The sequence below is a fragment of the Symsagittifera roscoffensis genome, chromosome 5 (assembly GCF_963678635.1).
Source record: "Symsagittifera roscoffensis chromosome 5, txSymRosc1.1, whole genome shotgun sequence".
NCBI classification, from domain to species: Eukaryota; Metazoa; Xenacoelomorpha; order Acoela; family Convolutidae; genus Symsagittifera; species Symsagittifera roscoffensis.
The window spans coordinates 28,674,371-28,690,167 of NC_087066.1; the positions used below are offsets into that span (position 1 = coordinate 28,674,371).

The 15,797-nt window shown below is 33.5% G+C and overlaps 1 protein-coding gene across 3 annotated transcripts; it reads right to left on the reverse strand.

Annotated features, from left to right (window-relative positions):
- Window positions 1-1,184: 1,184 nt before the first annotated feature.
- LOC134846386 (uncharacterized) lies at window positions 1,185-10,499 on the reverse strand. Of its 3 annotated transcripts, none has more exons than XM_063863720.1 (6): window positions 10,335-10,499; window positions 9,506-9,604; window positions 7,958-8,206; window positions 7,248-7,565; window positions 6,866-7,100; window positions 1,185-1,990 (listed from the first exon to the last, which is right to left on the reverse strand). In XM_063863720.1, exons 4-6 carry the CDS (start codon window positions 7,461-7,463, stop codon window positions 1,239-1,241), a joined length of 1,203 nt encoding a protein of 400 aa, XP_063719790.1. In that variant the 5' UTR covers window positions 7,464-7,565; window positions 7,958-8,206; window positions 9,506-9,604; window positions 10,335-10,499; the 3' UTR covers window positions 1,185-1,238. The 3 variants fall into 3 exon arrangements, with proteins under 3 accessions (XP_063719790.1, XP_063719791.1, XP_063719792.1); XM_063863721.1 differs by having other exon boundaries at window positions 7,912-8,206; XM_063863722.1 differs by lacking the exon at window positions 9,506-9,604.
- Window positions 10,500-15,797: the final 5,298 nt, after the last annotated feature.

The following is a 15,797-nucleotide window of genomic DNA, read 5'->3' on the forward strand; positions in this document are numbered from 1 at the left end:
AAACAGCGTGCAGTTAAAACATCGTTTTGATTTCAAACTTGGGGCTGCTATATTTTCAAATAGTAATTTGCACTGAAGTTTGATCACTAGAAATGGTCGGAATGAAAAAATATGAAATCAATTGAATTCAAATAATTTTGTTACTGTTACATTAAACTTTTCCGCAACAATTATTCAATGTTCTTTCGAATTTGAAATTTAATAAAAAACACTTTCCTTGTCTATTTTACCCTATGCTCTGTATCGTGTAATTACTTCTGTCAAGTGCTTCAACCATATTTTGATTGTATGATCAGACAGCTAATGTCTGAAAATTGTATGATCAGACGTGAAATTGTGAGAAAAATTCTTTTTCTTGTTCCAGTAATTGCGTCTATAATTGGTCAGTTGATAATTTGAGTTTTGGTCTACGGAGTTTTTAAAAAGCTTTTTAAATCTAGTTAAGATCATGTTTTGTCAGGTATGATCATGTTTGGTCCAGGTATGATCATGTCTTTTCAGACATGATCATGTCTGATCCAGGTGTGATCAGGTCTAGTCCAGATATGACCATATAAAGTCCGGTATGATCATGTCTGGTCCAGGTATGATCATGTCTGATCCAGGTATGATCATGTAAAATCAGATCTGAAGCATACCTGGGACAGGCCTGATCATACCTGGGCCAGACCTGATCATACCAGACTTTTTCCATGTTATCATATCTGTACATGTCTGACTCAGACATGTACAGCGAAAAAAGAGACATGCCACAGGACTGATACAGATCTGAAATTGGTATGAATTTTCGAGGTCCAGATTTGAGGTCCAGAAGTAAATGAATGAAATATCATCACTGCGTTCTTCAAATTTAAAGATTTTGTATTTGTTGTGTAGTTACAAGTATACTAGGTGTTTACAGGGCACTAAACATAGAGGTGCATCGGTTTTATTAACTGAAGTTATGCAAACTTTGAAATATATCATATATATAAAAGAGAAATCAATTCAATGAATGAATTGATAAACCAAAACATTACTTGAAAATTTAGTGCACTATTGCACGTTTTAAATGAAAAAGTTAGAGTTACAAACATCAAATTGTTGCTTTTACACGAAATGAACTGAGAAATGGACAAAAACGATCAAAAAATACTCAATAATTGAGGTCTAATTAGTGATATGTAATTTCAACTTTTCTTCTTTTTCAAAAGCCGTCTACAATTCTTGTTTTGTCTGGAACCCGAAGTAGAACTGAATTATTCCATTGGAACACCGGAGTGAGGTCTATCTTGCAACCAGTTCCAGAACTCTTTGTCAAAATCATCTTTGTGCAGCCTGCAAGGTTTTCCATGATCGAGGCACTTCTGAAACGCACTTCTCACATCGTTATGTGGTGCGTACATAAGGCAGAACGCCAGTTTTTTGAAGTTCTCGTCAGTCAAAGCTGACGAATATTTGGATCCTAGAATTATTCTGCTGAAGAATAAGGGCTTTATGTATTCCACGGTTTCATTGGCAATGTGTCCCTCAATCGATTCTTGCAGTACCTTTTCAAGACTATCAGGTAAAAAACTCGGAGGAAGCAGATGACCATTAGGTTGTAAATTCCTGTATTCGCAACGAATGTCCTCGGCAATGAAGTCCTCCAAGTAACTTTTATGCTCAACGAAACCATTCTTAATGAGAAAATCAATCCATGTTTTACCAAGCTTGCTCATTGCTCTGGCAATTACATTTATTTTCGGAATTGTTACTGTTTTTTCTGTCAAACTTTGCAGCTCGTTTTTGCTGAGAAGATCAAAACAAGTTGAGCCGACTCCTGCAAAGATTCCACTTTTTGTGTCGTCAGATTTCACGCTTAAAGTTGGCTTACAATCAGCGGCACCAGGGAAGTTGCATAGAACTTTAGCCGGATATACATCGTTGCCTCTCATTTGGAAGGTGATTGTTGCCTCTCTTTTCTTTTGCGTTTCTTGCTCAAACTCCAGCTGAGTAGCCGTATCAAAAGCTGAAAGAAGAATAGAAGGGTCGCTTAAAGTCCTTAGAAAAGCTCATGCTATGCCCACTCTTTTCTACAGTCAATTGTGGGCGTTTTAATGCCCATCATTTTTTATCTTGCGCAGATATTTTTCGTAGCAGGTTGAAATACGAGGTCTATGATTTCAAGACTTTGTGAAATTCATTGCTGCACAAATTCCTTTTTCTTAAATTCAGCCTATTTTGGTTTTAGAAATAATTCAAACAAAAAAAATTGAATCACATGTTCGACCATGAAATGGAAATAAACTCAAAAAAAAGCGTCAATCGTTGAGTTTTCTGAGTGCTCTGCAATTTTCTCAATTTTTAGAGCTTTAAATTCAATAATAGCCGACATAGAGCTTGGAAAAAGTATCGACTAGAAGAAAAACGATGAAGAGCAACGTTTTTTTTGAAGCCTTTAGAAAATTGAAGGACGATTAAGATTTATGATTCACAAACATCATTTCGAACTGGCACGTTTTGACATCTGCTAGATAATTTGAAAAATAAAAAAACTGGATAAATAAACTTTTTCTTTAAGAATTCTGAGACATTAAATGCAATTTTAAAAACAAAAGTCATTTTTTGTCTCACTTGAGTTTTTATTGCAAGGGAGCGTAATTGCCATCAAAATGATCATCGCCAAACAAAATCGACAAATAGATCAAAATTGTGATTTTGAGTGGTTTCAGTTATTTTTTTTCCGAAAAATAAATTTGCTCTAACTGAGTTGAAACTCAAATAAATTTTTATATCAAATAACTAAAGTTAACTAACTAATTAAAAGAATTTTAATTTTCAAACCATTTACAATTTTTTTTTGTAAATTTTCTCCCCATTAGCTGAAGCAAGAATAAACTGATGTAACTAAGAAATTTTTTCAGCAGAGGCTAATTCGCTGTTGTATAAGACAAAACAATACGTGCAATAAGAAGTCCAAATTGACTCCAAGCTGATCAGAAAGCCCGCAGCACGTCTCATGATAAATAATATCAGCTGAAAACGTGATTAATAAATACCATTCGATGTGCTCGATACTTTGGCGTTATATGTTTCAAATACAATGTTGTTTCCAACAACTAATATGCCTGAAATTTTTTCAAAGCTATAATAAAGATAGACAAAATTTTTTTTGGACATCAAACCTGAAGTTGTTTTTTTTGCTAGAAAAATTACCCAGCATCATTTTACCTAGCATCATTTTACAAATTACTATCAGGTGTTTTTTCTCGATTTAGTTTTTTTTCTCGCTATGTCAAGATACTCCTTATTGATTTGTATTTTTTTCCAAATAAAAAAAAATTTTATTTTGGTGTTAATCGCTGGAAAAGTGATTAAGAAATACCATTCAATGTGATCCAGACTTTGCTAATCCATTGGCAATATATGTTTCAAATAAAATGTTGTTTCCAACAACTAAAATGTCTGGCATAAGCCCGAAGTTTTTTCAAAACTATAATAAAACTTACAGAAAGTGAAGCAAAAGTTTTTTTAAAACATCAAACATGAAGTAGTTTTTTTTCTAGAAAACATTTGTTTTTATTTAACATCATTTTACAAAATACTATCAAGTGTTTTTCTTCAATTTAGGATTTTTTCTGGCTGATGTCAAGATATTTTTTATTGATTTATCTTTTTTTCCAAATAAAAAAAATTTTTAAACTGGCTTTCACTCCAAAATGCACTACCTTAAAAGTTCACCAGTAAAATTTTGAGATTTGAGCTTTTTGTTCTTAATTTCATTTGAAAGCCAGGATGCTGGGTTTTTATGACTTCTGGAGTCGTGGCAATTCCAGCGGCAATTATGTATAAACATTTTCATACAAAAGAGCAAATATTGACAAAAAACTTCGAGGATCGATATAACAACTTCGAAAAAAAGGTTGTTTTCTGAGGTTTGTGATTTTACACTTTGTGTGAAAGCACTAAAAAAATTGTTTCTTTTTTCTAAACGGAATACAAAAAAAATAAAGCAAGCTAATCTATGAGCAAATTGTATAAATTGATTTTTAACTTTGCGTATAGTTTACACAAAGTTTTAATGGTTCTTTGAGCAGCAATAGATGGTAAATTTGTTTTCGAGCACGTTTTTTAATTGACCAAGCCAACAGACAGTAAGAAAAATGTCAATGAACGCAAGAAAACAAAAAAACTTGTTTTGAAAAGTTTTGAAAAGCTTTGAACTTTCGAAAATCAAAAAAATTGCCTTGAAGCTGTTTGAATTTCTAGAACGTTTGATGACTTTTAAATGTTCGACAAGAGCTGCCCAGTTTGAACCAATGGAGGGGGTATTTTTTTTCAACAGGGAAATCTGAAAACCTAAATCAAGCAACATCTCTAGCTGAATTTTTTCCTTATTCGATGCAAGAGTTAAATTTAACCACGAAAGTTTTTTTTCGCCATATTTTTGAGGAAGCAAGGAAATAAAATGAATTATAATTTTCAAGTGGCCTCATTCATAAAAAATTTACAAACAATTAACTCCATTAACTCCAGTAATCTCTGCAAAACATAAATGTTAAAACCTTGCTCTAGTGGCACAAATATCACAAAGTGCATTATGATTTCATTACTCTTGTAGTTAGTTAGAATGGAAAAATCGCAGGATCAATTGAGCAATCTCTCTCCCAATCTCGCGTGGGGGGGGGGGGGGGGGGAGAGATAGATCAATAGGTACTTGAGACATGTTTATAACCACTTGAAAATAGTTTGAATGACGTGAAATCATAAAACATATTTTCCAACGACTGTATAAAGCCAAAATTTACAATATCAAAGCTCAAAAGTTTCATTCAGGTTGAAAAAAGAATCAATAAAACAGGCATAAAAAGCGACTTTTTTTCTTTCTTAAAATGACTAAAAGCTTTAGCGTACAATATTAAGGTGCTGCCGAGAACCGTTTTTGCTATTCAGATACAAGACTAGAGCACCAACCCTGGTAAATCGCTTTCCTCGATGAGGCTATGGTCCCTAAAACAAAAATTTGCAAAAAAAAAATTTTTTTTCATAAATTTCGAATTTTTTTTTGAAATTTTTTTTTCGATACTCATATAAAATAAACTTCAGTCGATTAATTGATTGCGTGCTGTAAACACATCATCCATCTACTTGCGTTTGCTGACGTCTTTTTGTAGAGTTTTTTCGTTTTTGCTGGGGGGGGAGATAGCTCAATTGGTCATTACGGGGGGGGGGGGGGGGGTTTGAGATTGCTCAATTGATCCAAATCGCAAATTATCATTGTGCTGTAGATAAACAAATTCCGTATCCAAGCATGAACTTAAAATTTCAAATTGAGTGATTCGTATTCCGCGTTAAACATTATTGTATTGCGTATCAGCATTATGTGGATTCCGTATCCGTTGCGACTCTGCGTCCAATAACAAAACATCGCAAGGTAATAAATGAAGAAAAGTCAAATTGTCACCGAATAGGGGAAGTCCAAAACATTATGAAAATCAGTGGGCCCGAATTATAATGAAGTGGATAATGGAATCCACAAACGAATTGGAAAAAAATGATAACTTCAGTATGATTTCAGCTTGAACAAATATAAAAAGTGTTTGTTAATTGAATTTAAAAAACTGAATTTCTGTAATTACTAAAACACAAGTGCTGTAATATCTGAGAAAAAACCCTGATTTCGGGGGAAAAATCAAATCTAAAGTTTCTCCAAACCTTCGAAAGTCGAAAAGAAATGCATGATAAATAGCGTTGTTGATTATTAACAATTTCCCGGGTTGTCCTTCATAGACCGAAAATGCAAATCATACAATTCCATAAAATAAGCGTATGAAAAAATTATACTTATAAAGTTTCCATACTTTTTTGCAAAAATGGTATAAACGAATTTAGAAAGTATTTTATTTCCTTTTTTTGCATAAAAGCCTGTGTATCGTCATAAAAAAATGTCGGCAAAAAATGCTACTCATACAAATTCCATGCATATAAAACTTTTTGATGGCGACAGTAAAATTTTCGTGAAGCAGTTTTAAAATTTTCTACCAAATTTTTTATTGCTTTTTTAAAAGCGCAAAACGAATTTTGTACTTTAAAAAAATTTCCATTCAAATTTTGGTGCGCATTTTGTCGTCTTGAATACACTAATTTGGATAATTTTTCCATTTCTCTGGATATAATTTTTCAAAAAACGCTCAAAAAGCTTACTTCTTTTGTGTTGTATAATTTTGTATGCCTTCATATTTTTGTATAATTCAAATTTTAAATTAAAAATTAGGCATATTTTTAAATACTTGTCAAAATTTAGTATTTTGCTACCATCTTGATAAAGTAAGACTTGATTATGTAAAACATCTCTATTCTGATCACTTCCATTGTATTATACATGCAATCCCGCAATAAAAATCTTTGTGACACTACATTTGAGTAACAGGGTCTTTTTCATTCGTTTTCGGTTACGAACACAACCCAAAAATTTTTAGAAGACACCAAACAACAAAACCACTATAAAATCTTTACAAAACATCCTATAAAAAATCTTTAATCAGAGGTTTTTGATGTAATTTCTTTACTTGTGGAATTGCATGAAAAGTATATTATTCGCATTTTCCATATATGAATTTTGTCTAAATAGCATTTTTGCTCAAAATTGTATCTGGGGTACAAAATAACTATATAGCCAGTAGAGGGATTAGGAAATTTGAAATTTCGTCCATCTTTTGGAAAGTATTTGCAGTGAAAATCAGTTTGACAAAAACATCAAGGAATTCATTAGAAAATTTACGGCTTCAAGAAAGCTCGGTAAAATCAATTTAAGAATATATTAATGACCAAAATCTAGAATTTTTACTGAATCTTTGTAAAAGGAGCACAGAAGTTTGGACCAAAGCTCGGATGATCTAACTACCTGTAAGAATTGCTTTGAAATTCTGCTGGTTGTGTTTGATGCCATTGGCGATAGTGTAGAACATGTTGTTGTTTCTCAAGTATTCATATCGCTCTTGCCAATTTGGGAACTGGCCACATGATATCACTAGGCGGAATTGGTTGCCTTCAGCCAAAGATTGTTGCAACTTAAGGTAATGATCGTTGGCAGTGAAAAACTGGCCGATTTTCGATCCCAATCGAAGGGGAGCCACTACCTGCAAAAAGAAGGTTGCTAGTGTGTTATGAATTTTCCTATAGAAAAGTATAAGATCATGTTTTTCTTCAAAATAATTTTGAAAAAAAACATGACCACACTGCAATTTTTGAGTAACTCTAAGCAAAGATTTTTCTGCTGTACTTACATTGTCTTCTTTGGTCAGGAAAAAGCCAGTATCAGAGAAAACAGTTGTGCTGAGTTCGATATAGTCGTCATGTAGTTCGAACGTTCGCGTCTGCAGATTTTCCTCATTCTTTTTGTAATCCTTGCTTTGCAGTTTTTGTAGGTGGAACTTCACTTTCACCGGCCTCAGAAACACACAGTCTGTATGTTGTGTTAATCGGAGGATGTCTGTTAGCATCTTTGCGCGGAAGCTATCTCGGTCGTTGCTGCTTGCAGTTGGTAATGTTTTGGACTCGTCATTTGCTATGCCTTCGTTAGACTTCTTGCCTTCGTTAGACGTCTGAAAACCAATTATTTGTTAGTGATGGCAATCTATACATGTTTTTGAGTTTGGCATAGCGGATATCGAGTGGGGAAAGGCTAGGTGGACCTCTTTCTCAGTTTTTTTTACCAAACTTTTGGTACTATTTTTCGACATCTATTTTTGGCTGACGGACTTTAAAAACTGTCGCAAAATGCCTAGGCGCCAATTTATACTAGTTTTAAGTGGGTATCGCACTCCACAATTTTTCGGTCAGCGCAAAAAAAAGAGTCAAAATGCTTTGAAAAAACACTTCTCGCAAAATCAATTTTCTTGACCCAAGAAAAGGTCAAAAAAACTTTCAAAAAAACTTTAAAAAATCAACCCTGTCTCCCCCTCGAGAAAATCCTAGATTGGCGCACACAACCTACAGCATTTGGGTTTGCGGGCTTAGGAATTAAGTCGAAATCTTTCCCTTGAACTTCGAGCAACTCCAGCGATACTGCTCTTTTCCCAATGACACATCCTGGTGGGAAAACAACAGCGACCGAGGTGACACCCTTGAAGTTTTTTACTGGAACAGTTTTTCCTTCTGAGGTCACAACCGTCTTGAGTTCGCTTGTCGGTACTGTAGTAGCCCCAACTTTTTCATCAAAAGGGAATTCTTCTGTCCGCCTAGTCTGAAAACCAGTAAAGTTTATTCATATTTTTTGAATAGGTATTTTGTATAACACTGTTAAGCTTTCTGAATCAAATACTTTGAAGATTGTTAGTCACTACGCCTAAGAATCAATGAAAAAGCTTGTTTTACCGATCACTCGAATACCCGGTCGGGTCGTATTTTCAAAAAAAAATCCAGTCGGTTTTCACTACTTGAAGAGCTTGAATCACAACCAAAAGGGCTTAAGTATGATATCACACCTAATACAGGTGGTCAAGTGTGACAGCATATTTACGCCCTTCTGGTTGTGTTTTGCTTTAAAAAAGAAAGTAGTTTCAGTGTCGCAAAATTTTTTTTTGAATTCACAGACTAAATAACACAAAATTTGATGAGAGGTTAAACTCCCATTGTTATGTTAATTGATTTATAATCTTGTTGAATTTCCGAACCTCGAATAAAAAACTAAAAGAAACATTAGACAATAAATGCACAAGTAATATTATTTTCGAATTGTTTTTTTTTGCTGTCTTAGAATTTCTTCGTTTCAAATATCAGTTTGATCGAAAAAATACTTTGCTCAGCAACCGGCTATTCTTGTTATTTAAAAAAAAATAATATTTTGATGCAGATGAGTTCTGTCTCGAAAACTATATTTTCGATTAACTGAGAAAATTGGCTGAAAAAAGATTAATTTTTTTGTGGATTTTTGTAAATGAAAAAACCACTCATCTAGACATTATTTCAAGCAAGAAAGTACATTACAATAGAATTTTACTCATAAAACTTTGTTGCAGATAGATTTTTTATCTGGGCAAAACCAACAAAATTGGAATAATTCCTGACCGGTTATTTTCGAATTGGGTTTGCATTAGACAAAGACAGATATATATTTCATAAAATTTGGTTGAAGAATTTCAACAGGAGCTATTTTATGTACAATATAAATTTAATTTTAAAAAATTTGTAAAGGAAAAGCAATGCGCAATATTAAGTTATTTTTTTTCCATCTGTAGGAAATAAAATTAAAATTCACTGGACCTCTGGATTCACTGGATTATAAAATTCAAATTCAATTATGATCAATCAGTATTAATATTCATGTTTGCAACTGATTGAGGAAATGTTTATTTCAAAATCTGGCCTTTCATGAAGCTCATAGAAATTTATCTCGTAGAAAAATCATGTTTTAAATAGTTTATTAATCATTGCTATACAACGTGCATTTTTTTGATTAATTGTTCAAAACTGCAATTCGGATTGTTAAAAAAAATCATTTACACTAAGAGTTAACTGAATTTACCCCGAAATATTAATTTACCTTCGGATTGACAAAAGCACTTTTAGGAAACGTTTCTCTGCGTTGAATGTGTTGAAAACTGAGGGCTCCAGATGTATTGCTTGCCACGTGATCAACTTCCTTTCGTTACCGAAAAGATGAGACGATATTTACTTTATTGTTCTTATTATTTGAACTAAATTTTAGCTTTTGAAAAACGTTTCAAGTTTTTTTAATGAATACATTTAAGAAATGTTCAATTTTTATTTCGCTATCAATAAGAAGACGCCAGCAGTCATTTCATAATTGATTTGAAACAATTTTCTTCAGAATTCAGAACCTTGAAACTTGAAGGTGCATGCAAACCCTGGCTCAAAAATGTTTCGAACATTAGTCAAGGATTTTTTAAAATTCTAGTTTCTTATTTTTTTTCAGCTTTTTAGTTTCTCAAAAAGTTATCTTTAGGGTTTTTATAACATGTTGATCTTTTTAAAAAATCTTTTCAAAATAAATTATTAGCCTTTATTATCATAGATCTCAAAAAGCAAAATAGAAAAAACAAAAATTGACAAAAGCTGAATTTTGAAAAAAAAATCCACTGGAGCTTGATCTCAAACTCAAACATTATCAATGAAGACAATTATTCATATTTGCAACTGATTAAAGAATTGAGCATTTCAAAATGTGGCCTTTCATAAATGACATAGAAAATTTTGTAATAGAAAAACCGTTTTTCAAACGTATTATTGTCCGTTGCTATAAAACGTGCAGTTTTTTGGTTATTTGTTCAAAATTGCAATCAGGATTGTTAAGAAACAATCATTTAAACTAAGAGTTAACTGAAATTACCCCAATAAAAATTATAATTTACCTTCCTCTTGTCAAAGGCACTCGTAGGAAACGTGTCTCTGCGCTGAATTTGCTGAATTTTGTGGGCTCCAGATGTATCGTTTTCCACATGATCAGTTTTTTTCCGTTATCGAAAAAATGAGACAATTTTATTATTTTTTTTTATTTGAACTAATATATAACTTAACAAGAATTTATAGAGTTTTTTTTTAAAACTGAGATTATAAATTTTTTCAACATTTGTTTGCCATCAATAAGATGACGCAAACAGTCCTTAAACAATATATATTAAACATTTCCCATCATAATTTAGAATTTTGAAAATTTGTCTGTGTATGCAAGCGCTGTCTCAAAAAAATCGATCATTTTTCATAGAACATTTTTTTTATATTTAAGACTTCTTAAATTTTTTTCTAAGCTCTTTTAATTTCTTTTAAAAAATTTCATTGGGATTTTTTTCAACTGTGTAACTGTAAAATTCAGTCTGCTTGCGTGCTACTTACATAAGGCAAGTTTTGGTTTTCGATCGAAAGGACGCTTGGACAATATGCGCTCGTCAGCATCATTGATGGTCTTTTTTTCTAAGGCACTTGACAGACGTGGTGTCGTTCTATTATGACGCTCGCTTTCAATAAATTATGTCAATGTATTGATCCCCGCTAGTAACCTTCTTCTAAAATTAAAATGTTCACTTGTTTTCAATTGAAAAATTGCGTTATTTTCACCAAATCTCGTAAAAAATGACCTCGGCAGCTACTCGAGTTTTCAACTGAAACACTTGATTTGTAAAAATGAGAGAATTGAATCGCGCACGTAATTTAAGTTGAAGTTTTGTGTACAAAACTAGACAGTTCAATCGGTTTTATAGATTATCTAGTCGATTGCTCACTTGTTGTTCCGACTTTTGATACGAAAGTAAGGGAATATTAGTGCTCGGGGTGGTTTATTTTTCTTCAGACAAATTTCGACTTTTTAACTAGCCATTTTTGACGGAATTTTTTATATCATTCGAAAGGTATTGTTGTTCTGAGCTCAAATTTGAAAAAATATTTCACCAGTTATCATTTTTGTAAAGTTATGGGGGTTTAAAGATTGCCATTTTGGCCAATTTGGGACAATTAACGCGCGATATAACTAGCGCTATTAACGCTTAAGCGGAGATTTAATCCGTCTTAGAAATCGTTAGAAGTCTTACAAAACGGTTGAAGGAAGTTTATTTGCCATAATTGATTTGTTACACGGAGCGAAATCTATCCTTTTGTTTTTAATATGGCGTGTGGGGGGATGATTTTCATAAAAAACTTTAAATTTAAGAAATCTTTTTTCATTTTGTCTTATTTCATTTAGTTTTCCATTCTTATTACTGCTACATAAACCTTAAAAGGCACTCGGAACAGTCAGGGCTTCGCCCTGATACGAGCATTCTTGTTTTTATTCTTATATTCAAGTACAAAACACTTGAAATCTCAAAACTACAAAAAAATATTAAATAAAAAATCCGTCAGCATTATAATGCTCTGTTTGCTGCACTTGTAGGAAAATACTTGAAAATTCAAATGTGATTTATGGAAAATCAGTTAACTCTCGTGCTCATAACTCACGAGACTGTGTGTCAAGTAAAACACTGAAACACTTGATTTGTAAAAATGAGAGAATTTGTCGACCTTTTTTTTAGGCGGACCGAATTGATTTTCTGAGCTCCTCCAAACCACTATAAAGACCCTGTTTTGAAGACCCGCAGGCAAAATTTTGAAAAACAGGCCAAAAATAGCGTTTTTGGGCTTTTTTGGAAAATTTCGACCAAAAAATTGCGTTTTTTCGGCGCGCGCTACCCTTCAAAATTAGTATATATTGGCGCCAAAGGCGCCTTTAGAACAATTTTAGGGTCGGTCGGCCAGAAAAGGTACCAAAGGAAATCAGGGGCGGATCTAGGATTTTCCCGGGGGGCGGATTTCAAAAAAGAAAAGTTTAGAAAATTTTGATTTTTTTTAGGTTGACGAAATTGATTTTTGAGCTCTCCTAACGCAATAAAAAAACCGCTGTTTCGACCAAATTTTCAGAACTGCAGACAAATTTTTGAAAAAACAGGTAAAAAAAGCCGTTATAGGGCACTTTTTGGAAAATTTTGACAAAAAAATGCGTTTTTTTGGCGCGCGCTCCTTCTCAAAGTTAATATATATTGGCGCCGGCAGGGGTCAAATCCCTGAGCAGGGGGAGGAGGCGTCCGCGCCCCCCCCTTTAAATCCGCCCCTGATTGAAACTCACTGAAACAATATTATCACCAGTTCTATATATCATATCTCAATTTGAATAAATCTTGAAAAAAGCACAAAGAAACTTGATTATCACACCAATAATTTGTGTCCAACTGAGTCTAAAAAGAAGCGTATCTTAAACTCCAGGTTTTACTGTTTTCATGTCCATGATTTGTATTCTTTTTTAGATTCCGAAGTAAACCTACTCTATTCGGAATATGACTGCTGAAATTGTTACGCTGGAGTCGTTCAACTCCAAGTTTGAAGACTTCCATCGCCTAGTACAATTTCAAAAACCAGACTCGGTGAGAATGGCTAAACTTAAATGCATAAAACTGAAGATTATTAGTAAGCAAGATTACTTTTTTAAAACAACAGTGTTTGCATAAAATCAATGATTGCTATCAGGGAACCGAACAAACCACAAAAAGAAAATACAAAAACATCAAGTGAATATGCTAACTGATAAATTGAATTGTAATACCGAACTGCATATGACCCTATCATACAAAAGAAAAGGCTGTTTCTTTGATTTTTCGCTTCGATATCGTCATAATCATCTCAGCTCCAGCATCTTTTCAATTCCGTCATAATTCCAAGTAATTTTTTCTAATAAAATAGTTGAGCTCAAATGATCAATTCCCACTTTAACTCCATCATACCATCATAACTCAACGCTTCAAGCGCAGCGTATAAACTTAGTTCTATGAAACAAATTTAGGACTAAACCGTAATCAGTTCGTCTAAAACTAGTTTAGTATTAAATTGTGTTGAAGTTGTTAGTTCCCTATTAATTCAGATCCTTATGCCGCACTCAAGAGTTTTGGTTCAGAAATCAACCAAACAAACTTGATTGCTAAAATCCTTGTATAACCATTATTATTGCGATAATATACATGATTGCTAGAAACTTTTGAAGAGCAGAACACATAAAAAAATGAGAGATTAACGGGAAATGAACTTTTTGACCGCCAAAAAATGTTATGTGTCAAAGCCAGAGTTGGAACCAGGCCCAGTCTTCTTACGGGCTGGGCAGGGCCGGGCCGGGGCAGGCCAGGGCCGTGCTCGGGCCTCATTGTTAAGATAAGCAACCGGGCTGACTTTCAAAAGAGGTCACCACTTTCACCGTTTAAGCTACAAATGCCCAGAGGGAGCGTGACTTCAACAGGGGTGGGCAAATCCGGACAGAAAAGCGTGCCCTTCTTTCTGCGGCAAATTACAGCTAAATTGAACTGCTAGGATCGGCTGCCGCCAAAAAACTGATTAAGTTTTTTACAATTCACATGTGAATTTCAAGTTATTTTTTGTTAGGAAATTCGGGTTTTCATGAAAAATTGGCCCAGGCCGTGCGCGGGCTTGTATTTATTGTTTTCTAGCCGGGCCTTAAAATCGGGCCTGGTTCCAAGTCTGGTTATTGCATAACACAATTAATCCGTTATTTAAACAAGACTGCTCGTATCAGGGCGAAGCCCTGAATGTTCCGACTGCCTTTTAAGGTTTATGGAGCAGTAATAACATTAAAAAATTAAACGTAAGAAAAAGTAAAATGAAAAAAAATTTTTTCTAAAATTTGAAATTTTTAAATTAAAATCATCCCCCCACACGCCATACAAAGTACAAAAGGATAGATTTTGCTCCTTGTAACAAACCAATTATGGCGAATAAGCTTCTTTTAACCAATTTGGAACAATTTCTAAGGCGGATTAACTCTCCGCTTACGCGTTAAAAGCGCGAAATATATCGCGCGTTAATTGTCCCAAATTGGCCAAAATAGCAATCTTTAAACCCCCATAACTTTTCGAAAAATGACCACAGGTGAAATATTTTTTCAAATTCGAGCTCAGGACAGCAATACCTTTCGAATGATATAAAAAAATTCCGTCAAAAATGGCTAGTTAAAAAGTCGAAATTTATCTAAAGAAAAAAAAACCCACCCCGAGCACAAATATTCCGTTACTTTCGTATCGAAAGTCGGAACAATAGATGCGGAAGATATAAATTTGTGTTTTTGTTCAGTCACATTTCGGCAATCAAAATTATAGATTTTACCAAATTGAAGATATTAAATACTTGAATTCAAATGTAAAGAATTTTTAGCCTCAAATAGTTTTGGTGAAGTTTTGGGGGTTTGAAAATTGCCAATTTGACCATGATCTGGACTAATTTATGTGCGCAGTGAAGATTTAATTTCTTTTTCTGAAAGAGTAATGAAATTTTCTCGTGCCTGGCAAATTATCCTGCTATATAAAATTAATCCAAATTGACTTGAGGCATACTATTAAGGTCTTATTAATTTCATACTGCTCAAACGTTTGTCTAAAATTTATGGTGTTTCGATATTTCTTACCATCAACTATTCATTGCCAATTAAGGGTCAGTCGAATGTCGAATCATGCATTGTTCTGCGCTGATATACGAGCAGACTTTTTTCATTATTTAAAGAAATATTTTTGCACTTACTACTTCTGCCGTAACGGACGTTTGATCATTGTTTCACAACTTGTTCAGCACAGTTAGCGTAAACCGGTAAGCTAAGCAGACATATTTGCATAGCAACCCTTGTGTATCTAGAGTGCATAAATTGCGTGAAATTATTTTACAGCAGTGTTTAATTTTAAAATTAGATTTTAAAAAACTTAACCTTATTGGATTAATTGAAAACTATATGATCAGGATTATTTCTCAACTGGATAGAAGATAGTTTTTTTTTGCTTTACTGGGAATTTTCTGGGAATAACTGGGAATACCTAACTGGGAATAACTGGGAATACCTAACTGGGAATAACTGGGAATACCTAACTGGGAATAACTTCAAATTCCATTTTCGAAAAATCGAATTTTTAAATTTTGCTTAATCCACAATATGGGGTTTGTTTTCTCGAATTTGTTTCCTAACTGCATGTTTGAACGGTGACAGCGGTTTAAAAGAACTGATGCAAAACTCTCAAATAATTTGCACAGCATAAGAGATGGTACCTTTTTGTGATTGTTCTGATTCCTCGGTTTGAAGATACCGGCTTCTCCTTAATTTTGACTATGGTGGGAACTTGTCGTTTTGAGCGCTCGCAGTCAAATCCTTAGCTCTAAGTTGACCGTACAAACTGTCTCAATATCTAAAAATTAGGATGTAAAAAAGTTAAACAGTAAGTTTGACAGTATTTTAGGCTCAAATTTGTGGAAACAAAAAACAAGCATACATAGGCTGTACAATGTTTTGTAATTTAGTTTGT

Bases quoted from the DNA above. Each gene is read 5' to 3' on its own strand.
- LOC134846386 (XM_063863722.1), bottom strand. From the start codon at position 7,463: ATGCTAACAGACATCCTCCGATTAACACAACATACAGACTGTGTGTTT. The intron at 7,101-7,247 runs GTAAGTACAGCA...TTCTTTTTGCAG, and splicing joins TCCTGACCAAAGAAGACAAT to GTAGTGGCTCCCCTTCGATT. The intron at 1,991-6,865 runs GTAGTTAGATCA...TTCTTCTTTCAG, and splicing joins TTTCAAAGCAATTCTTACAG to CTTTTGATACGGCTACTCAG.